General features: G+C 39.1%; 1 protein-coding gene across 1 annotated transcript in view; it reads left to right on the top strand.

Annotated features, from left to right (window-relative positions):
* Positions 1-25,356, top strand: part of Nme8 (NME/NM23 family member 8) — a 54,753-nt gene that overhangs the window by 14,910 nt on the left and 14,487 nt on the right. Inside the window, exons 8-10 of the mRNA XM_021216071.1 lie at positions 2,337-2,429; positions 4,370-4,560; positions 5,606-5,781. Coding sequence (XP_021071730.1) covers positions 2,337-2,429; positions 4,370-4,560; positions 5,606-5,781 — 460 coding nt within the window. The remainder of the gene's footprint in view (positions 1-2,336; positions 2,430-4,369; positions 4,561-5,605; positions 5,782-25,356) is intronic.

Below are 25,356 nucleotides of genomic sequence, written 5' to 3'. Positions count from 1 at the left end.
TATGTGCTAAATTACACTTCTAGATTTGTGTCCACAAAATAAAACTTGTATCCTCCAGTGAAATCAACTTGATCATGATGTATGTTTTCATAAAATATCTTTGAATTCCGTTTGAAGACTTGGAGCATTCTTTTGTTTGTGTTCACTGAGGAAATGGATATGTAGGCTTGTTTCAGCGCTGTGTCCTTATCCTGCTTTGGTGTCAGGGTGGTGCAGGCTTCAGAGAGTGATTTTACTAATAACGCCTTCCTTTTCTATTTTATGGAATAGTTTGAGGAACATTAGTATTTGCTCTTCTTTAAAGGTTTGGCAGAATTTAACAGTGAATTCATCCTGATGTGAACTTGTATTTCTGAGAGTTGTGTGCATTCCTGCTTTAACCTTACTGACTTAGAGATCCATCTAAGTTGTTTGTGGCTTCTTGATTGAAGTTTTGCATGTAATACATACTGTCTTAGATAGAATTTCCATTGCTGTGAAGAGACACCATGATCAAGGCAACTCTTATATGTATAACATTTGATTGGGGCTGGCTTACAGGTTTAGAGGGTCAGTCATTATCATCAAGGCAGAAAGCATGGGGCTGGAGGAACTAAGAGTTCTACATTTTGTTCAAAGGGCAAGCCAAAGACTAGCTTCCAGGCAAGTAGGTGGTTTGCCAAGCCCACCCACACAGTGACACACTTCCTCCCAAAGGCCACACCTCCTAGCAGTGTTACTCCCCGGGCCAAGCATATTCAAACCAGCACACATACATAGAAGGTTAATAATTTTTTTCTAGATTTCCCACTTTTTGAAAGATAAATTTTCAAAGAACTTACTAATCCTTCTCTGTATTAAATTCCCCCAATACCTTCTCTTATTTACTAATTTAGGTCTTCTTTCTCTTAATTATGTTAACGAGATGCTTTCCCATCCTATTTTATCGAAGAACTGAATCTTTGATTGATTCTATGTTTTGTCGTTTTAGTCTTTAGTTTAATACCTAACCTGATCCTCATTATGTCTTACTAACACTAAGATTATGCTTGAGGTACAAGTATGAGTTATTTTCCTGAGAATTCTCAGATACTTCTTTTTCTTCCTGCATCAGGTACTTGTCATGCACAAATTCATAGCTACAAAGTTTCCTCCTACACCTGTCCTAGCTACATCCCAAAGGAGTTGGTACATTTTGCTTTCATCATTAGTTTCCAGAGACTTTGAAATTCCCTGTTTGGTTCTTTCAGTGACTCACTAGCACTCAAGGGAGTATTGTTTAATCTCAATGAAATTATGTAGTTTTCATGTTATGGGTTTTTATTTTAATGGGACCATAATCAGATAAAATACAGAGAGCTTCTTTTTTAATGTTTGATAAGTCTTGATTTATAGCCTAGGATGTGTTCTATTTAGATACAGTTCCCTGTACTGCTGAAAATAATGTATTTTGTATCTTCAAATGGAAAATTCTTTGTCTGTTACATATATGCTTACTTTGAGGCTACATTGTTGATTTTCGGTTTGGATGAGGAATCTGAAATTGAGACTGGGGATATGAAGTTACTTACTTTCATACCTTTGAATTCCATTAGTGTGTGTTTCATAATATTTGTGGCTAAGCATTTGATACACACACACACACACACACACACACACACACACACACACACACACTTATTGGTAGCCATCTTAGATACATAGTGTCTTTAAGAAGTCTATTCTGACTAATTTTGATTTGACATATACCTTATCAGATATCTAGATTGCTATGTCAAGTTGTTTTCAGTTTCTGTTTGCTTGATAGATCATTTCTCATCATTTGAGTCTCATTCTGTAGATGTCTTTACTGGTGAGGTGTATTTCCAGAAGACAACCTATTATGGAATCTATTGTTTCACTTGAGTTAGCCTTAAAAAATGGAAACATGGGAACAAAAGGAGCTAAAATAATTTTGAGCATAGTTAAGAAGTATTTTAAAATTTCTATCTTATGGATGATTCAGAAAGTGTATATATACTTTAATATATTCATATACACGAATATATACAGGGTTTTTGGAATTGTGCTTTTATTTTCCTCATTCTGTTATGTTAGCATTTCAAATTTTGAGGTAGTCCACTCTAATAAAAATGTTGTGAAATCTTTGAAATTTAAAAAATATGAATATCTAGAGAGTATCAAAGAGTACTCTTTAAGCATTTCTGAGCCACTTTAAACCATGTGGATTTTCTTGTGGCCTTTACCTGAAAATATTAAAATCTAGGTAGTTTAGTGAGTTCTTATGAAAATAACTCTAATTTTCTTTTACATGTTTTCTTTTGTTATGTTTGCTTCTGATGTGACCTGAATTGAAGATAATCAAAGAAGGATTTGTCATAGAAATACAGGAAAACATGATTCTCCCTGAAGAGGTAGTGAGGAAATTCTACACTCATATAGCAGACCAGGTAAGAAGCTTTTAAAAATCCACTGTGTACATATTTACACACACACACACACACACACACACACACACACACCACTGAACTACAATGATTGGAATAAGTTTATATTTCCATCATAGAGTAGAAAACTGATAATTCTAGCCAATTGAATAAATTTTAGTGTCTTGAAGATGTCCACAAATTGATGATGCCCAAGATGATATCTCTGGGGACATTTCAGTGGTTTGTTTTGTTGAAGACCCCTTTCTGGTATGTTCTCTGGAAGTGATTAGCCTATCACTTTTCAGCCTTGGCATATATGGATTTTTGGGATTGCACTTTTATTTTCCTTTCCTTAGTTTATTTTAGCATTTCAAATTTTGAGTCAGTCTACTCTAATAAAATATTCTGAAATCTTTGAAGTTTAAAAGTATGGCTATCGAGGGAGTATGCATGTATGTATACCCGGTATGTAGGGATTCTGTAATCCACTCTTTATCTGAATCATTTCTCTAAGGCTGTACTCCAGCGAGTTTTTTTTTTTTTTCTTGGAAGAACATGGTATAATGTTTCAAAACAAAATTTAAAGTGGATGTGTGACTTGGAAATCAGGACACCTATCTTCAAAAAACACTCTTTCAATATGATGGGCAGTAAATACATATTTGAATTTAAATTCATTCAAACTAAATCACAATTTAAAAATTGGAGTCTTATTTACACTATGCACATTTCAGGTCCTCAATAGCCATATCCAGGAATATTGTTAGAGAGTTCGGAGTATGTTATCCATAAGGAAAGTTCTACTAGTCAGCACTTTTAAACTGATCTAGTACTCTATTTATCCAAGTTTCCGTGTGTGTGTGTGTGTGTGTGTGTGTGTGTGTGTGTGTAGAATTTTGCCAATTTTTACCAATATGTGTGTACTTTTATGAATTGCCACCCTAGGCATGTTACCAGAAGTTGTTTTGTTTGCCAGATTTCTCTCAGTGTGTTCAAATATACCAGACAAAGTCAACTGCAAGGGAGGAGAGTTTTATTTTGGTTTATGATCTGAGACATTTCATTCCATAGTGGCCTGGAGCCATAACCTTGGTGTCCGTGTTGAGACAGAACATCATATTCAGGAGATCATGGTTAACTAAAGCTGCTTACTTCCTGAAACGATGAAATAAAAAGTGGTAGAGAGGAAATGTCAGGGTTCTGATAACTGCTTCAAGGTAATACTCAGTGATTGTCCGCTCTCCTGCCTAAGTGTTTCATTGCTTTTGGTAACAGTCATATGTTGGTGACCAAGCCTTTAGTATATGGCCACTGGGAGACATTGGATCCAACTGTGACAATTACTGAATTAAAATCTTTGGGATTGAGCATCAAAAAAATCTTTCTGTCTGTGCCTGACTCTGTTTCTGTCTGGCTCTGGCTCTCCTTTCTCTGAGTGTCATGTGTGTTATTTCTTTGAGGATTTTTGTACAATATTTTTAATCATCTCCTTCCTTTCTCCTAACTCCTTCCAGATTTGCCCCAGCTTTCCCACCCACCCAGTTCTGTGTCCCTTTTAAAAAGACAAAGAAAAGAAAAGGAAAAAAGAAGAAAAGAGAAAAAGAAAAGTCATTAAGTTTGATAGTGACACCAGGCATAAGACCTGCTTAAGCTGAAGCCAGACAAAGTTTGAGCATGGAGATGGGAGGAGGGCCAAAAGTCCCACCTTTAGCTAAGGAGCTATCACCAGTAGTTGAGCTACACAGTATTTAAAATCATTTTCTCCTGGGTGTATATGTCTGCTGTGCAAAATTGTCCCTGCAAGGAGAAGGTTTATAAGGACAGCATAACCTGTGCTGATGACCATGTGAGGGAAGATTTCACTGTTTTTTTGTTTGTTGGTTTTGGTCTTTCACAGAGGCTGCTGTTGAAATGCAATTGTGTCAGGAGCCTGAGGGAAAGTTTCTCATTTTCTTTCGTAGCCTGACTTTGAAGAGTTTGTCTTCTCTATGACAAATGACCTCAGCTGTGTGCTCATTGTATCTCAAGGAGAAGACTCCGAGGTTATTCAGGAAGAAACTCTCCCGCAGACTGACACAGAAGAAGAACCTGGCGTTTTGGAAGAGCCCCACGTTAGGTTTGCACCTGTGATGATAAAGAAGAAACGGGACAGGTAGCTAAGACAAGCCCTTTAGCATCTAGAACGTGGTACTAAATGGTGGCTTATGATGCCCAGATGTCTCAAAACCTAATGTCTTTCTATAGGTGCAAGTTTCCTTTTAGTCAACCTAGAATATTATATATTCAGAAAGTGGGGGGTTTCCTTGAATGCTTATGATAAGAAAATCAGAAAGGGCACAACTTCCTTGCTTACTTTTCTAAGCCAGGCAACCAAGCTGGCCTCATTCTCTCAGGCTTAGGGAGTAGATCAGAGCCACACATGGCCTCAGCCAGCCCTGCCCGTTCTCCCATGCCAACCATTTCCTTTTGTCTCCCATACTCTCTGTTTTGCTTCAGACATTTACTGGGATAAAATCGCTGGTGACAAAACAAGTCAATATTTTAGTCATCCATTTTTAAATATTTCAAAAGGAGCAAGCCATTTTCAGAATGTTGGCTGTACATGATACTGTTTATGCCTTTTACTCAGATAAGGACTAAGAGCCAGAGTTTGATACAGAAGTCTTTCAGGACACCCCTGAAGGAGTTTGGTGAGGAAGGAGTGATGTTGATATTTGAGCCTGAAGGCCTTGTGGCTAGGTCGGCTGCTGCTGCTCCGTGTCTGACTGGGGTGCCCAAGAGATTTCCCCTTTCCATGTAAACTGTGGGATTTTCTTGTGGTTTCTGGTTACTGCATATTTTTTTACGTAGCAGTTAACTTTTAGCTCTGTTTTGCTGCTGTATTGCTGGGGCCCAGAACCCACAGTCTTCTGCCTGCTACTCGAGTGTCCTACTCCTGTGCAAGAGTATGATGTCATTTAGCTTCAAGTTTTAAAGCAGGATAGAGCAGAACAAATGGTAATTCGGTGTATACCAAAAGGGCTTTGGGAACAGTGGGAGTTACATTCAGGGTAAAGAAGAAGAGAAAAGGTGGGGAGAAAGAAGCATTGTATTATGTTATTAAATTCTAAGTCATTCGTTAACATAAAAAACTTCAGACATAGCTTCTTACACCTTTAGCTCCTAATAATCTTAGATTACACTTTGGGTTTTAACAGTTTGCAAGAGTATATGGACCGACAGCATATGTCTGACTACTGCGATGTCGAGAACGATGTGGTTAAGGTCTCTAAGTTCATTGACATATTATTCCCTGATTTTAAAACCATGAAAAGCATGAATGTACAAACGACGCTAGCATTACTGCATCCAGACATCTGTGAGGAAGAGAAAGGTAGGAAGGGGAGCACAGAATAAGAACTTGGAGGGTAGGGTCTGAATATTGATCCATCACTTTCTCCATAATATAAGGAATCTTTAGATGAAGAATTCACAAAGCATTGTCTAAGCTGCGACTTTGCTGGAGCCTATTTCAACACTGTCAACTTAGAGGACACAAGGAGACTGGGCAACTATCACATGTCTGCAGTGCCTTGGCACAGAGCTCTGGGAGAGTCAGATCACTAATGGGGCTTGAATAAGATATGGTACTGGGTCTATTTAATTTATAAAAATCAGAAGAAGATGGGAAAGCAATCATATTGGTACTCAGAATATTTTTATATGGTTGTTTGTTTTTCAGTACTGGGGACAGAGCCCAGGTTCTCACTTGTAAGTAAGCACACTGACACTGAGATACAGCCCCAAGCCCAATCTTTAAATGCTGGTCATTTGAAACCCCATCCCATCATCACACACCAGAGAAAATTCTCCAGAGTGAGAATGGAGGTTCTACACAGCATCATTCATTCATTCATTCATTCATTCATTCATTCATTCATTCATTGATCGTGCATTTATTCATCTGAAAACATCATGGCACTTGCATGGGAATGTTGACACAATATCACATATATCATTATAGAACACTGTACTGTAATGCTAGCTCAAAGTGTATTTGGGATAGGTAATTTTCTTCTGTGGGGTATAGGTGGGTAGCTTATCACATGTTAGACTCCAAATGCTTACTCTTGCCCTCTAGATATCAAGAGGATCCCTCCCAAACTAAATTATAACAACCTTCAATGTCTCTAGACATTGATTGTCAAATTCCCTCAACAGGACTAAGAATCATTGCTAGTGCGTGTCATCTGCCTTGGGAGATATACAGACTCTCACTTTGCATCTGTGCGCCTTGATTTCTTTTGGTTTTTCTCCTCAGACAAGCTGGCATGTCCACGTGAGGCTGAACTGATGCTGTACAATAGTGACACACCATATCTTAAGCAAAAGGTTCAGTTTCTGTAACGTTAGGTGCAAGGTTAACTGTTGATGTGTTTTCACAGGTTAAGGAAAAGTCCATGTATTTCGTGGCTGAAGGCAAATTGTTTTTGTTGTTAATGCTTATATTTTTATTTTATTTTGCACTGCTGGGGATTAAGTCTGTCTTATTGTAAATGAGTGCTGTCACTTTGTAAATAATTTGTTCTTTGTCTATGGCAATTACATATTTTTCTATATTTGATAATATGACAGATTACTCTAACTTTTGAGGAGTGTTTGTACTTTTATAATCATCTGGTTTGGGTGTCAAAATAATGCAGGACTCATAAGAGAAGGAAAAAATATTTCCTCCCATGTTTTATGGAAGAGGTAGAATCACTCGACATGTTTTGTAAATGCTTTTGGAGATCTGTTAGGGAAATCACCCGGGCCTTGGAGGTTTTACTGCCTTTTTGTGTATTTTATACTTTTGGATCTTCTATAACAAATATGTTGTTGTTTGTTTTAAATTAATAGACTTTGTGCTTTAGAAAATTTTTATCAAATGAGTGACTGAGCTCATTGCTCTTATGTACAGAGCTGGGTTCCTGCCCCCACTTTCTTGTAACCATCTTGTGTTATTGTAATATATTGTGATTAATATTGTAATACTATTGCTATACCTAAGTGACAGTTCATAGATTTTATTAAGGTTCACTCTTGATTTTGAACACTTCAAGTGCTGAGACAATTGCACGACATGGTTTATCTTACTGCAGATTAGGTCACCATGGACACTCAGGCCTGCACATCCCCAGGTTTCTCTTTGCTGTACCTGCCCTGCCAGATCTCAGCACTTTGCTGTCCTTTTAGTTTGTCTTTCCAGAATGATACCATTGAAATGACACAGCCAAGAAGCACCTAAAGAAATGTTCACCATCCTTAGTCATCAAGGAAATGCAAATCAAAACAACCCTGAGGTTCCACCTCATATCAGTCAGAATGGCTAAGATCAAAAGCTCAGGTGACAACTGATGCTAGCGAGGAGAAAGAGGAACACTCCTCCATTGCTGGTGGGATTGCAAGCTTGTACAACCACTCTGGAAATCAGTCTGGCGTTTCCTCAGAAAATTGGACATAGTGTTTCCTGAGGACCCAGCTATACCACTCCTGGGCATATACCCAAAAGATACTCAAACATATAACAAGGACACATGGTCCACTATGTTCATAGCAGCCCTATTTATAATAACCAGAAGCTGGAAAGAACCCAGATGTCCTTCAACAGAGGAATGGATACAGAAAATATGGTACTTTTATACAATGGAGTACTAGTCAGCTATAAAAACAATGACTTCATGAAATTCACAGGCAAATGGATGGAACTAGAAAATATCATCCTGAGTGAGGTAACCTTATCACAAAAGAACACACATGATATGTATGCATTCACTGATCAGTAGATATTAGCCCAGAAGCTCAGAATATCCAAGATACAATTCACAGACCACATGAAGCTTAAGATGAAGGAAGACAAAAGTGTGGCTACTTCAGTCCTTCTTAGAAGGGGGAACACAAGCCCATGGGAGGAAATACAGTGACAAAGTGTGGAGCAGAGACTGAAGGAAAGGCCATCCAGAGACTGCCCCACCTGGGGCTCCATCCCATATACAGTCACCAAACCCAGACACTATTGTGGATGCCAAGAAGTGCTTGCTGAAAGGAGCCTGATATGGCTGTCTCCTGAGAGGCCCTGCCAGAGTCTGACAAATTCAGAGGTAGATGCTCAGAGCCAATCATTGGACTGAGCATGTATGTGGGGGGCAGAATAGAGGAGTAAGAGAAGGGACTAAAGGAACTAAAGGGGATTGCAACCCCACAGAAAGGACAGCAATATCAACCAACCAGACCCTCCAGAGCTCCTAGGGACTAAGCCACCATCCAAGGCATAGTGCACATGGAGGGACCCATGGCTCCAGCTGCACATGTAGCAGAGGATGACCTTATCAGGCATCAATAGGAAGAGAGACCCTTGGTCCTGTGAAGGCTTGATGGGTGTCCCAGTGTAGGGGAATTCGAGGACAGGGAGGCAAGAGTGGATCGGTGGGTAGGGGAACAACCTCATAGAAACAGGGGAAGGGAGAATGGGATAGGGGTTTCCTGGTGGGGGGGTGGGAACCAGGAAAGGTGATAACATTTGAAATGTAAATAAAGAAAATATTCAATAATAATAATAATAATAATAATAATAATAATAATAATAATAATAATAAAAGAAATCACACAGCATGTGAACATACCTGTGGCTTCATCCTTGGACCTGACCTAGAATGCACGGTTTTCCTTGATCACAGATTTGTCCTAAGCCTGTTTCTGAAAGCTCATTGTATTCCTTGTTATGCAGCGTTTACTCACTGTTCTCTGAAGAGCGAGCACATTGGATTCTTGATTCTAACTTTATTTTTTTTTTTTCTGGAAAAACAACTAAAACCATGTCCTTAAGCTCTCTTTCTAAAATTATTTGAATCAAATCAGGAATTCTATAAATTAATTAACTTATCTATGCCGTGCTAATTCATGAAAGTTCACCTTCCTATTGATCTGCAGGAAATTTGCCCACTGCTTACCAGGCAGTGAGGGTTACTCGGTGTCCACTTACACCGAGCCAAATAACTGAGGAGTGTGGCGCTGGCAAACATGAGAAAGCACAGCAGTAGCAAGAGGCAATTCTGGGACTAAGTCTCTAGGTCCACTCCTCAGGAGAGCACACACAATGCAGCCAAGCAAGATGGCTGACCCGTCTCCGGGGAGCTCACTTGTCCACTACAACTCGTTAGCAATGGTGTCTGACACTTTAGCTTGTATCCCAAGCTGTTGTTTTATTCTTTTTATTTTATTTTATTTTATTAGATATTTTCTTTATTTACATTTCAAATGCTATCCCGAAAGTTCCCTATACCCCACACCCCCCCTCACCTACCCACCCACTCCCACTTCTTGGCTCTGGCCTTCCCCTGTGCTGGGATATATAAAGTTTGCAAGACCAAGGGGCCTCTCTTCCCAATGATGGGCGATTAGGCCATCTTCTGCTACATATGCAGCTANACACAGGAGCTCTGGGGGTACTGGTTAGTTCATATTGTTGTTGCACCTACAGGGTTGCAGCCCCCTTCAGCTACTTGGGTACTTTCTTTAGCTCCTCCATTGGGGGCCCTGTGTTCCATCCAATAGCTGACTGTGAGCATCCACTTTTGTGTTTTCCAGGCACTGGCATAGCCTCACACGAGACAGCTATATCAGGGTCCTTTCAGCGAAATCTTGCTGGTATATGCATTAGTGTCTGGGTTTGGTGGCTATTTATCCCCGGGTGGGGTAGTCTCTGGATGGTCCATCCTTTCGACTTAGCTCCAAACTTTTTCTCTGTAACTCCTTCCATGGGTATTTTATTTCCCTATTCTAAGGAGGAATGAAGTATCCACACGTTGGTCTTCCTTCTTCTTGATTTTCTTGTGTTTTGCAAATTGTATCTTGGGTATTCCAAGTTTAAGCTGTTGTTTTATTCTTGTTAATTTTTCTCATTATTTTTATATTTTGAACCTAAGTCCCTTTTGTCGATGTGGCTTATGAATGTTTTCTCTCAGTTTTTGTTAAAAAATTTTGATAGTAATGTATTTTATAGAAAAAAATTTTTTAATGTAGTCCAACTTAAATGTCATATTACCACCATTATTATGAAATGATTATAGATAAAACTGATGAATATGTATCATTTATAATTGGTTTTTATTCTTTGCAATTTTTCTTAGCTTATTATGACTCTTTTTGTCTTCTTTTACTTTAAATGAGAATTTAAAGATTTTTTTCTTCTTTTAGCATATTGTGAGAAGCTAATTAATACTTCTCACCTCAAAGTTAGAGTGTGTATGGTAACAGGGTCTTTAAGAAAATTGTTCATGGGGATGGTGAGATGGCTCAGTGGGTAAGAGCACTGACTGCTCTTCTGAAGGTCCTGAGTTCAAATCCCAGCAACTACATGGTGGCTCACAACCACCCATAATGCTATCTGACCCCCTCTTCTGGCACGTCTGAAGACAGCTACAGTGTATGTATAATAATAAATAAATCTCTTTAAAAAGAATTATTAAAAAAGATTTATTTATAAAAAAAAGAAAATTGTTCATGTTAAGTAAGATCATAAAGGTCAGTCTACATGGGAACCAATGCCATGACTCTCTACAGAAAATACTGTTCTGATTGGATGAGACATGATTAGTTGCTCCTCCCCACACCACAAGACTGACCATAGGAAGTATGACCCACAAGTCCATAGGAAATGTATACAAATCCCTAAGTCAGAAAGAGAGACCTCAGAAAAAAAATCAAGTGTTCTAACATCTGTATCTTGCACTTTTTAAGAGCTTCTAAACCTATAAGAAAACACATTTCTGCTGTTAAATCCACCCAATCATGGGTGTTTTCTCACAGAAACTCAAACTGACCAGTGTACATTTCAAATATTCTCTGATAAGCACGTTCTAGTGACTACTCTAAAGTCTGAAGTCTCTATGTCCACTGTGAAATAATACTGTGCTCATTTTTTTAAATTTAAATTTATCTGTATTTTGTGTATATGAGAATTTTGCTGCCAAGTCTTTTTGTGCACAACCTGTATGCCCGGTGCCAATGAATGTCAGAAGAGGGCATCAGACCTTCGGGTGCTGGAGTTACAGACAATTATGACTCAGCATGCTGGGAACTGCACCCTGGTCCTATGTAAGGGCAGCAAATGCTCTGACCTGCCAAGCCGCTCTCAAGCCTTGAGATAACACTATATGTTTGATGGGTAGTGCAGATATCAGGCATTTCCCAGTATGTTCAGCCTGCCAGTTCCATCAGCAAATTCATGTCTCCAGCATAATAAAATTCTAGAAAGTTCAAATGTTAAATAATTCAAGAGGATGGTTAAGTATGTTAACTATATTGCTAAATTAAGATCACATAAACCTGTTTTAAATACATTATAAATAATATGTCCATTTTGGTGTATAATGTTTCATAATGCTTGAATAAAGTTACCCTTACTCTTATCAAAAGAAAAAAAGAAAGAAGAGAGAAAGAAAGAGGGAGATAGAGAAAGACAGACAGACAGACAGACAGAAAGAAAGAAAGAAAGAAAGAAAGAAAGAAAGAAAGAAAGAAAGAAAGAAAGAAAGAAAGAAAGAGAAAGAAAACTAATGTTCTGTTGGGCCTGAGTCCCTGAACAGAACAACTCGAAGTCTTTCTTATACATAATCTTTCATTTATGTAGGAAAGGGAGGAAAGAGTGGGCTACAATTATTTGACCAACCTTTCCCTAGATTGGGTAAGTCTATGATAAATTGGTTTCCTGTAAAAACCTGTTCTGTAGAAATTTCTGGATGCCTTTCAAAATGATTGATTTTCCCTTGGGAATAATTTGATGTATTCAGTTTTCCTGTACTGCCTGCCATCTAGTCTTTCTGTGGCCATCTCAGATATCAGCAGGAATGTTTCAGTGAGCACTGTGCACAAACATATTCAGAGATACAGCACTTATAAATAACATTTATACCACTGGTGATAAGTTATTAAACTTTGTTTTATTTTAGCTGGGTGTGGTAGCTAATTTTAGAAATACCAGTACTTTGGAACCCAAGGCAGGAAGATTACCACGAGGTCAAGGGTATCATGGGCTACAGAGTTAGGCTGCTTAGACTCTGTCCCTCCTAATACAACTGCTCTTCTCTATAATTAGTATTTTCTAATCTCTGATGTGTATGCATGTAGAGAATGATACAAAGGTCTCAAGTATTCACTACTATTGATAGACTTCTAAGCATTCTGTTTCCCTTTGTCCCTGCAATTGCAGATGGAATAAGTGCTTATATCCAAGTCTAACTTGGTACATCAGTGGCTTTCATTAGCATTAATTATAGAATAGGCAACTCATGTGTAGCTACACCAAGAGAGGGTATCCTCCCAGAATTTGTTGACTACTTATAATAGAACCTTTTAGGAGAGTTATCTCATCTATGATGTGAACATCATGGGCCTCCTGAGCATTATTAGATTTCTCTGCTCTCCAGGGGAATATTAGCGGACTAGGCTGATGAGGGCCTTGTGTTGGTGACCACAATGCTCTGATTCAGAGGCAGCAATGGCCATGTCGTGTATGGGGGAGAGTGACACAGCTGGGGATCTTGAGAAGAATCCACTCAGGCTGACAGTGGTAAGGGACAAGCACAGTAACATAAACGATATAAAAGCATTTCTTGTCATTTATTTTCATCACCTCTATTTCCTCAGAGACACCACAGCTCATTCTCTACATTTCGCACCGAAGCTTGTTAATCATTTCTATTATCATTCGGTCCCTCCACCAGTAATTAGCACAGAGTATATAGTCTTAAAAGCAAATCGAGTCTGAACAGCTGTCTTTTAATTGCTGTACTTACGACATTCAAATAAAATGTCATTATCAATTGAGAATTGTCTCTTTCCTCTTCCTTGCTCTCTTTTAGAATCTGCATGATTTTCAAGTGCCTCATTTTAATTTAACTGTGAGTGTGTATGCATAATTTATTGTGGGGCTTTTGTGAGATCCAGCTTGAGATTTAATTAAGACATGGAAACATTTATATAGTTTAAAGCTGTTTACTTTTTACTGAGGAAGGCTCTCAGCTAGCTTCTAACTTTGTTGTTGTTGTTGTTTTGTTTTGTTTTTGTTTTTTGTTTTTTTATTAGATATTTTCTTTATTTGCATTTCAAATGTTATCCCCTTTCCTAGTTTCCTCTTTGAAAATCCCCTATACCCTCCCCCAACCCCCTGCTCCTTAACCCACCCTCTCCTACTTCCTGGACCTGGCATTGCCCTATACTGGGGTATAGAAACTTCACAAGACCAAGGGCCTCTCCTCCCATTGATGGCTGACTAGGCCATCCTCTGCTACATATGCAGCTAGAGACATGAGTCCCACCATGTGTTTTCTTTGATTGGTGGTTTAATCCCAGGGAGCTCTGGGGGGCAGGTTAGTTCATGTTGTTCCTCCTATAGGGCTGCAAACCTCTTCAGCTCCTTGGGTACTTTCTCTAGCTCCTTCATTGGGGACCCTGTGCTCTGTCCAATGAATGACTGTGAGCATCCACTATGACCCAACAAAGAAAGAGAACTTCAGACCAATTTCCCTTATCAATATTGATGCAAATATACTCAATAAAATTCTTGCAAACTGAATTTAAGAACACATCGAAATGATCATCCCTCATGACCAAGTAGGCTTTATCCCAGGGATGCAGGGATGGTTCAATACATGGAAATCCATCAATGTAATCCACTATATAAATAAACTCAAAGACAAACCACTTGATCATCTCATTAGATGCTGAGAAAGCATTTGACAAAATCCAACACCTATTTATGATAAAAGTCTTGGAAATATCAGGAATTCNAGGCCCATACCTAAACATAATAAAAACAATATTAAAAGCAAATAATATTAAAAGCAAAATAATAAAAGCAAATAATATTAAAAACATAATAAAAGCAAACCAGTAGCCAACATCAAACTAAACGGAGAGAAACTTGAAGCAATCCCACTAAAATCAGGGACTAGACAAGGCTGCCCACTTTCTCCCTACCTATTCAATGTAGTACTTGAAGTCCTAGTCAGAGCAATTCGACAACAAAAGGAGATCAAGGGTATCCAAATTGGAAAGGAAGAAGTCAAAATATCACTATTTGCAGAAGATATGATAGTATATATAAGTGACCCTAAAAATTCCACCAGAGAACTCCTAAACCTGATAAACAGCTTCAGTGCAGTAGCTGGATATAAAATTAACTTAAACAAATCAGTGGCCTTTCTCTTCACAAAGGATAAAGAAAGAAATGAGGGTATGAGGATGAGAAAGAAATTCGGGTGACAACACCTTTCACAATAGTCACAAATAATATAAAATATCTTGGTGTGACTCTAACTAAGGAAGTGAAGGATCTGAATGATAAGAACTTCAAGTCTCTGAAGAAAGAAACCAAAGAAGATCTCAGAAGATAGAAAGACCTCCCATGCTCATGGATTGGCAGGATTAATATATTCAAAATGGCTATCCTGTCGAAAGCAATCTACAGATTCAATGCAATCCCCATCAAAATTCCAACTCAATTCTTCACTGAATTAGAAAGGGCAATTGAAAATTCATCTGGAATAATGAAAAACCTAGGATAGCAAAAACTATTCTCAACAATAAAAGAACCTCTGGTGGAATCTCCATCGCTAGCTTCTAAGTTAACCTGACTTCTCCTTCTCTCCATGTGGTCTCCATCACTTGCCTCCTCCAGGCTCTGCCCCATCTCCTTCCTGCCTCCTCCCTCATCTGCATCTCTCTGTGTTTGACAATCTCCGCCTGACCAGAAGTTCTGCCCAAACTTCCTGCCTCAACTCTGGCTGCTAGATCTTATTTGTGAAAAAGAGGCACCAGCAACAACTTTAACCCCCCCCCCCCAAAAAAAAAACCCGACAACAAACATCCATAACCCACAGAATGACCAATAACCAGCCACCCCGCTTCTTGGGAATGAAGATGTTGTGTTCTTTAGAACGCTTTCTACTGTCTGGGGGTGACGGCATCTTTGCGGATCCTAAGAAAATTGGGATGCTGGCCACATCCTGGGAGAGCTGCTGTTCGGTTTGATGTCCAGGAGGTGCAGGCCTAGCTGAGGCAGTCTGTGACGCCTGTCAATCTTTATAGGTCTGTTTGGACTACATAACGGAACTGTTATAATATGTTATAAATCTCCATCTATGTTATATGACACACATCTCTGTTATATGAGAGGATGGCACGGTAATAATAAGCCACGAGGGCTAGAAAGCCGTAACGATTTGTGGGTGGGTGCAGAGACATCCACTCTCAGCCGGTCGCCCGAGCTGTTCTCACGGCGTGGGATCGACATTTGTGTTACCTGCTTTGTTGCTTTCCTGGGTGTCTTCTTCATTTTCTATGCCAGCAGCCAACATTTTCAGGAGATCTCCTGTGGTCCAATATAATCTTTATTAACTTTAAAGAAATTGACAGCTTTCTGTTTCCTGTACAAATACAAACATATCCTCTCCTCCAATGCAACACATTTGCTGATTTCCATTATGAGGTTAACACAGTCTTAAAGTATGTAGGATGATTTAATTCAGCAGTCCTTTCTAAAATCCAGTGTTTTTAAGCAGCTGTGCTACCTGTCTCATTGACATTTAAGAATTCTAAAGTTAATATGGTATTATGTTATCTGCCTCTGGAAGATCTCATATCCCCCTTCTGTTTTATAAGCTTTTCCTTTGAAGTGCACTGAGATTCTTCCACAGTTGTTTGACCTGCCGGATCATAAGTTATGTCTGTAATGTGTTTTATGTTATAATGTTTAAATATCATTGCATTTTACTGGAGATATATATATATATACCAGATAACATTATCAGTTTTAATCTGTAAAGTCATTGATAGATTGATATCACTTCAGATAAATATGTAATTACAGAATCAGCTTCTTCAGAACTCAAGACAAGGAGGCAATTGGAATCCTGGAGAGGTATCAATTGTATAATGTACATACTTTATTTTTTACAAACTCTGCAAAATTGAACACCTCCAAATGAACTCCATGGGCTGGTGTACTCTTCTATATATTAAGCTAGCAGCTGCCCTTGAACTGGCTATGCTAGGGTCTGTAATGTTTCCTCATTTAGGAGATAAACCCAAAGTGGTAGAGTAGTTAGTATCTATTAGTAGTGGCCCTCCTTATAAATTTGGAAAGCCAACTCTTGCTATGGACAGCTTGAATGTTCTGTAACTGGTTTTGACAATATGTTTCAATACCTTTTATTAGGAACATCTCCTATTTTACAGCTTGTCTCTGAAGTTGGAGAAATGCAAAGGATCTCGTCCCCACAAATTCATGGCTATATCTACCACATATGGCCTTCCTGGGCCTATACCATTAATCAACTTTAGACTTCATTTTGCCTGAGACAATGTCTCAATCACTAGGACCTGTATAGTTATCTTTTGAAGTGTCCAAGTTGGATTCCAAGAATCTTATGATATCATTGTTATATCTGTTTCAGTATCCACTAGGCCTTCAATCTCAATTCCATCTAATTGTAATTTCAACTTTGATCTCTTATCTTTTATTGTAGTTTGCCAAAGTATCTGTTTTCTGGTTTCTTTAGCATCTCCTGTTCTACCCATCAGAGTAGTTAAGCTTAGAGCAGCATGTCTATTATTTCAGGCATCACTTTTTCTAGTTGCTCTCCAGCTCAGTCTCTCCTTGGCTGATATGGTATGAATCCCTCATGTTGTTTTCAGTAAGGCCCTAACAAAGCCCCTTCAACCATTTCCCAATTGTCTGAATTGCTACATAAATCTCTGAATGACCTACATTCGTAAGCCCTGTGTCTACTCCTTCCATATCTTCTACCAATCCCAGGAAGCTTTCTCCCTGGATCAGCATTAGAGAAAAATTTATCAAGAATCGTTTGTCTACAGTCTTTTAGGAAATGGCTTGTTCTACCACAGCCAAAACATTTTGTGCTCTCATACCTTTTATAATTGCCTGTCCAATCAGAGCTGAATTATAGACATTAGCTCCAACATCTGTAGTAGTTTTAATCCACTCATGAATAGGTGCAAATCTGACCTTTAAAGGTCTAATAGCCTTTTTGCATTCAGCATTAGCATTCTCAAAAGCTAAGCTCAATTAATACTTCTCTTGTATCTGAATCTGATATAGTTCTATTTACAGCCAAAGTTAATCTTTGTAAAAAAAAGTCCGTAAAAGATTCATCTGAGCCCTCAGTTGTCTTGGTAAGTGATTTAGATTGTTCTCCCTGTTGTTCAGCTTGTCTCAAGCATTTAATACTACCGTATGACATTGTTCTAAGGCAGCAGCATCAAACATAATCTGTATTCATAAATCAGCTTCCCTGCAAGTTATCCTTCATATGTTACTGCCTCTAGTCCTATTACTTTGTTCATAACTGAAGCCTTTTCTCTCGACCAGGTCAGCCACTGTATTAGAGGGACAGCTTCTAAAATAGCTAATATTAAGTCTTTCCAGTCTTTTGAATCACATGATTTCGTGTGGCTCAGTTATTCAGTACTTGTTTCACATAAGGCGAGTGCATGCAGTATACTATGATTGCCTCTTTAAATCTCTCTAGATCTATCATTTCTTTGAGCTGCTAGCCAGATTCATCAGAACTTTGTGAGTTTCTCTCAGCTGGAGGTAATTGTCTTAAGGTAGCTGAAAGAATTACTGTAGGTTTTCTAATAGGCCTAGAACGCAATCTTGCAATCTTTTTTATCTTTTCTTCTTCTTTTTTTTTTATTTTGAGATGAAATATTTATTCACAATTCTGTACATGATCTTCTTTTTTTTAAACAATTTTTTATTAGATATTTTCTTCATTTAGAATTCAAATGCTATCCCAAAAGTCCCTTATACCCTCCCCCCACCCTGCTCTCCAACCCACCCACTCCTGCTTCCTGGGCTAGTATTCCCCTGTATTGGGGCATATAATCTTTGCAAGACCAAGGGCCTCTCCTCCCAGTGATGGCCAATTAGGCCATCTTCTGCTACATATGCAGCTAGAGACACGAGCTCAGGGGGTTACTGGTTAGTTCATATTGCTGTTCCTCCTATAGGGTTACAGACCCCGTCAGCTCCTTGGGTACTTTCTTTAGCTCCTCCATTGGGGGCCATGTGTTCCATCCAATAGATGACTCTGAGTATCCACTTCTGTATTAGCTAGGCACTGGCATAGCCTCACAAGAGTCAGCTATATCACGGTCCTGTCGACAAAATCTTGCAATTGTGTCTGCGTTTGGTGGTTGATTATGGTGCCATCCTGCAATCTTGACATAAGGTGGTACCATAGGCTTTAGGTCAAATTGCAAAGTGGTTATCTTGAGATAATTCTTTATTCTAATTTAAGAGATCCTCCAATGTCTGTTCTATTGTTTGTAATTTAGCGTTCTACCTCAGTTCTCTCCTTATCTAAGTCTGTTTTATGATGATCTTTCTTAGAGAACACATAGAAAACTGCGATTTCAGCTTCTCCATCTTTGCTCATTGACGCCTCTGTTGCACTCTCCTGTACCTGGAATGTTTGGTCCAGGTCGTATGTTTGGAAGCCTTGTCTAATCTTGATGTGTGGCTCCCCCACCAGGATCTCAGGCCCTAACCCAGATTTTGTGCCCCACCATGAAATCTCTCACCTAGAATTCTCATTCCTAACTACAACTTAATGGAGCTTTCCAGAACCACCCTTCTCACTATTTTCCCTGGCCTCCAGAAGTCACTATTCTCCTTTCAGTTTCTGAATGATCAACCAACCATATAAGATACCACATACAAATGGGATTCTTTAGTACTTGTTTTTCCATGATTAGGCTTGTTTTGCTTAACACAATGATCTCTTCCTCCATACATAAGTATTATTCTGCGGGGGTGGGGTGGGGGGGTGGGGGGTGGGGTGGGGGGGTGCTGCCTTGTTTTGTCTATTCATCATTTTATGGACAGGTGTTTCCATTTCTTGGCTCTTATGAACACTGCTTCAATAACAAGGAGTATGCCTGTCTCTGACAAACTGATTTCCTTTCTCCTGGATATATACCCAGGAGTAGAATTCTGGATCATGAAGTAGTACTTGCAATTTTTTAACAAAAAAAATGCAATTTTTGTTTTAACTATGTTTATGTTATATATGTCTGTGTATAGGTTTGTGCATGTGAGTAAATACGGCAGAGAAGGCCATAGGTGTACTATTCCTCTGGAGTTGGAGTTACAGATAGTTGGCAACTACCCAGTGTTTGCTCTGGGAAGTAAATATGGGGCTTCTGCAAGAGCAGCACATACTCTAACTACTGAGCCATCCATCTCTCTATCACTTAGAACCCCTTTCCAGAATGCCTAGATTAGTTTAGATTTCCAACAAGAGAGCCAGTGTATCCCCCACATCCTTAACAATAGTTGTTACTTTCCTAATCAGAAAAAATTCCCACTCTTCAATTATTTAAAAAAATGAATTTGGATGTATGACCCTGATCCGATTATCCTGAGTACCCTGCTTCTGCACTTCCCCAACACACTTCAGCAACTTAACACACTTAAAACCCATTTTCTGTATTAAAAAAATCTTCAAAGGCTGCTTGAAAATTCATAGTAAAATGTCTTGATATAAACAATATTAACCATTTAATAATATTTGAAAAAGAACAAGTTTAAAAGAAATGATAGTTTATATAAAATTTCACAATCAGTTTGAAAACTTCCTTTTGGCATTTACACATACATTCACATACATGTACACACAGAGAGAGAGAGAGAGAGAGAGAGAGAGAGAGAGAGAGAGAGAGAGAGAGAGAGAGAGAGAGAGAGAGAGAAATAGAGATATTTTAATATATTCCTTTTCAGTTTAACATTACAATGTAAAATGTAAAGATTTGTGTCTATTTTTTAAAAGAAAATATTTATATTAACGCATCATAAAAGTCTCTCTATATAGCTCATGTTCTTTGTTGTGTATGTGTGTGTAGTGACCTGCATGCCTATGTGTGCAGATGCACTTTATGTATGCATGTATACACATGTATGAGTGTGTGTGTGTGTGTGTGTGTGTATGTGTGTGTTTGTGTGTTACACAGAGAACAAGCACAGCTGTCAGTTGTCCTTCCTCAGGCACCACCTACCTTTATTTGTGAGACAGTGTCTGCCACCAGTCTGGACACTGCACAGAGGGCTAGGAAGTCTGGCCAGTGAACCCTGGGAGCCACCTGTTTCTACTTCCCAGTGCTGGGATCACAATCCCTGGACTTCTCTACAGGTCCTGGGAATCGAACTCTGGTCCTTATGCTAGCAAAAGAAGCACTTTACCAACCAAGCATTCTCTCTAGCCCTTCAAGCTCTTCTACTGTTTCAGTTTTTGAGAATTAACATGATAATAAATACGTTTAAATATCGTTTGCTACATTTCTAATACATTCATAGAAGTGAAAGATAATGTGTCTAAGCGACCATATATAAGGACTGTTATATGTATTGTCACATGGCTCCTTGAGGGTTATTTTTGTCATGTCTCACTCTTGAGGAATATTTAGAATGCCTGTTGAGATACGTTACCTTTTCGCATCATAGTTGTAGTTATTACTATTTGTGGTTTGGGGAAGTGAACCTAGGACCTGGTGCATGCTATAATTTATCTCTATGACCATTTACACTTTATTTGGCATGTGCAATTTTCTTACTTAAAATAAAATTAAGTATATTCTATGCAATTTATTTATATAGCTCTATATTTCCTGATTGACTGACTGCAGTGCCATAATTCCATGTATGTCACCGCTGTTGTGCAAGATCTCTCCACCTTCAGAGACTCCTTATTTTCTTCCAGCATCACTTTCTCCACCCCAAGACTGAAGCTCTCTATTACAGAGATGTACTTCTATGTGTTAACAATCATAATCCAGTGACACGCAGATTCACCCCAAACATCCATTGGATCTTAGTATCTTTAGCCAGTGCCTTACTCCTGTGTTCTCCTGCAGCGACACCTCTTTAATAGATCATCTGGAAGCTTCTCAGCTTTCTCACTCCTTAATCCATGTATGTTCTACCAGAACTCCTGGTCGTACTTGTCTTTTAGATGGTTAAAGTCATGACAGATGTCTTGGTTTGGGCTTCACAAGAGCACCAGACTCGCATTACTGGGCAACTGAGATATCCTTTCCATTTTTCTAAAGAAAATAAGTTCACTCCAGTCAGTGCCAGAAACCTTATCCTTTTGAAGAATTTATGAAATGTTTTTGCTTAAACAAAATCAGTTTTCTTTCCTTTATGAATTTTAATAGAAGCTACAAAAATAACAGATTGCTGTCATGATTCAGGGACCTTAGTGCTGCCTGAAGCTGCTGGGATGATGATAAAGGGGAAAAATTAAAACTGCTTCTCAGGCATCCAAATCTACTGGTCCTTGGTTTGATTGTAGCCTTAGATTTTTGTTTGTTTTGTTTTGTTTTTTATCATTAATGACAATTGATAGTGGCAACCCATCATACCTCTTTTCCAATAAAGTTCTATTAAATATTGGTATTTTGTTGTTCTGGACCACTTCGAGAAATTCTAAAGTAAAGCCCATGTGGCTTATTTAATTTAGGCAGCATCGACATATTTGGGGTCAGGTGTTACCTTGCTGTGCAAGAATAAGGACTTCTGACCACATTAGCTATAGAAAAAGTCAGGTCCATTCTTGTAATCTCAGCACTAAAAAGATACAGATACCTGGATCTGTGCGGCTCACTGGTCAGCCAGCCTTAGCCTACTTGGTGAGGCTCCAGTCTCAGTGAGACATCCTGTCTCAAAAAGTAATGTGGACAGCTCTTGAGGAGCAGCACCCACGTTTGACTTCCAACCACCACAGGCATGTGCACATATAGTCACACATGCATATGAACACATATATATGCTTGAACATGCATGCTTACAAATACACACACAAAATTATCGTATTTATTATTCTCATTTAAAAAAATATAATGTACCTCTATATTCTCTCTCTCTCTCTCTCTCTCTCTCTCTCTCTCTCTCTCCTCTCTCCTATTTAACCTGATATGTTCTTTTTCTTTCTTGTTTTTTTTTCAAATTTCACTGTAGTTTTAATTTAGTTTTTACACTCCATATTCCATTCCCTCTCCCCCAATCCACCCTCTAACTGCTGCACATACCAAACCTCCTCCCCATCCCACCCAGTCTCCACATGGATGCCCCTACCCCAACCCCACTTGATCTCTAAACTCCCTGGGGCCTCCAGTCTCTTGATGTTTAGGTGCATCATTTATGAATGAACACAGACCTGGAAGTCCTGTTCTGTATGTGTGTTGGGGGCTTCTTATCTGCTGGTGTATGATGTCTGTTTGGTGGTACAGTGTCTGAAAGATCTCGGGGGTCCAGATTAATTGAGACTGCTGGTCCTCCTACAGGATCACACTTCTACTCAGTGTCTTTAGCCTTCCCTAATTCAACAACAAGGGCTAGCTGCTTCTGTGCATTATTTGGGTGCAAATATCTGCATCTGACTCTTTCAGCTGCTTGTTGGGTCTTTCAGAGGGCAGTCATGATAGATTCCTTTTTGTGAGTGCTCCACAGCCTCAGTAATAGTGTCAGACCTTGGGACCTCCTCTTGAGCTGGATCCCACTTTGGGCCTGTCACTGGACTTCCTTTTCCTCAGGCTCCTCTCCATTTTCATCCCTACAATTCTTTCAGACAGAAAGAATTATGGGTCAGAGGTGTGATTGTGGGATGGCAACCTCATCCCTCACTTGATGCCCCGTCTTCCTACTGGAGGTGGGCTCTATAAGTTCCCTCTCCCTACTGTCAAGCATTTCATCTAAGGTCCCTCCTTTTGAGTCCTGGGAGTCTCTTACCTCCCAGGTCTCTGGTGCATTCTGGGGAGTGCCCCCCAACCTCCTATTTCCTGAGGTTGCCTGTTTACATTCTTTCTGCTAACCCTCAGGGCTTCACTCCTTTTCCCTCACCCAAAACCACATCAGGTTCCCCTCTTCCCCCACTTCCTCCCACCCCATCTACTTTCCTTCCCAGGTCTGTCTCTCACTCCCCAATTGTGATTGCTTTCTTCTCCCTCCCAAGTGTGACTGAGGAGTCTTCACTTGGGCCCTTCAGTTTGTTGAGCTTCACTCCTTTTCCCTCACCCAAAACCACATCAGGTTCCCCTCTTCCCCCACTTCCTCCCACCCCATCCACTTTCCTTCCCAGGTCTGTCTCTCACTCCCCAATTGTGATTGCTTCTTCTCCCTCCCAAGTGTGACTGAGGAGTCTTCACTTGGGCCCTTCAGTTTGTTGAGCTTTTTGAGTTTTGTGGACTGTATCTTGGGTATTGTGTATTATTTTTTTTTCTCTTTTTCTGGCTACTATCCACTTATTAGTGAGTACATACCATGCATATCATTTTGGATCTGAGTTACCTCACTCAGGATGATATTTTCTAGTTCCATCCATTTACCTGCAAAAATCAGGATGTCCTCGTTCTTAACAGCTGAGTAATATTCCACTATGTAAATGAACCACATTTTTTTGTGTCCAGTCTTCTGTCGTGGGACATCTAGGTTGTTTTCAGCTTCTGGCTATCACAAATAAGGCCTCTATGAACATAGTGGAACATCTGCCCCTGTGGCTTGGTGGGGCATCTTTTGGGTATATCCCCAAGAGAAGTATAGCTGGCTCTTTAGGTAAATCTATTTCCAATTTTCTGAGGAACCTCCAAATTGATTGTGGTTTGCAATCCTGCCAGCAATAGAGGAGTGTTCCTCTTTCTCCACATCCTCTCCAACAATTTGTTGTCACCTGAGGTTTTTAATCTTAGCCATTTTGATTGGTGTAAGGTGAAATCTCAGGGGTATTTTGATTTGCATTTCTCTGATCACTAAGGACTTTGAACATTTCTTTAGGTGCTTCTCAGTCATTCAATATTTCTCTGTCGTGAATTCTCAGTTTAGTTCTATACCCCATTCTTTGATTGGGTTGTTTGGTTTTTTGGTAATTAACTTCTTGAGTTCTTTATATATTTTGGATATTATCCCTCTATCGGATGTGGGGTTAGTGAAGATTTTTTCCCCTAATCTGTAGGTTGCCGATTTGTCTTATTGACTATGTCCTTGGCCTTACAGAAACTTTTCAGTTTCATGAAGATCCATTTATCATTCTTGATCTTAGAGCATGAGCCATTGGAGTTCTGTTTAGGAAATTTCTCACTGTGCCAATTAGTTCAAGGTTCTTTCTCACTTTGTCTTCAATTAGATTTAGTGTATTTGGTTTTATGATGAGGTCCTTGATCCACTTGGACTTGAGCTGTGCACAAGGTAACAAATAAGAATCTATTTTCATTCTTCTACATACAGACAGCCTGTTAGACCATTGTATATTTTTGGCATCTTGGTCAAAAATCAAGTGACCATAAAGTGTGTGGTTTTATTTCTGGGTGTTCAATTCTATTTCATTGATCAACATGTCTGCCTCTGTACCAGTTCCATGCAGTTTTTAATCACTATTTCTTTGTAATAAAGCTCAATGCCAGGGATGGTGATTCCCCCAGCTGTTCTTTTAGAGTTAAGAACTGTTTTCACATTCTGGGTTTTTTTTGCTTTTCCATATGAATTTAAGAATTGCTCTTTCCATGTCTTTGAAGAATTGTTTTGGAATTTTGATGGGGATTGCATTGTATGTATAGATTGCCTTTGGTAGTATGGCCACTCTTACTATGTTAATTCTGCCAATCCATGAGCATTGGAGACCTCTCCATTTCTGAGATCTTTGATTTCTTTCTTGAGAGACTTGAAGTTATTGTCATACAGGTCTTTCACTTGTTTGTTTAGTTACCCCCAAGATATTTTATACTATTTGTGGCTATTGTGAAGGGAATTGTTTCCCTGATTTCTTCCTCAGCCTGTTTATTCTTTTTAATAAAGAAAGGCTACTGATTCATTTGAGTTAATCTTATATCCGGCCACTTTGCTGAAGTTGTTTAT

The sequence above is a fragment of the Mus pahari genome, chromosome 16, assembly GCF_900095145.1.
Source record: "Mus pahari chromosome 16, PAHARI_EIJ_v1.1, whole genome shotgun sequence".
NCBI classification, from domain to species: domain Eukaryota; kingdom Metazoa; phylum Chordata; class Mammalia; order Rodentia; family Muridae; genus Mus; species Mus pahari.
Note: the sequence above shows the minus strand (reverse complement) of the source record. Positions and strands in the feature narration are given on the sequence as shown.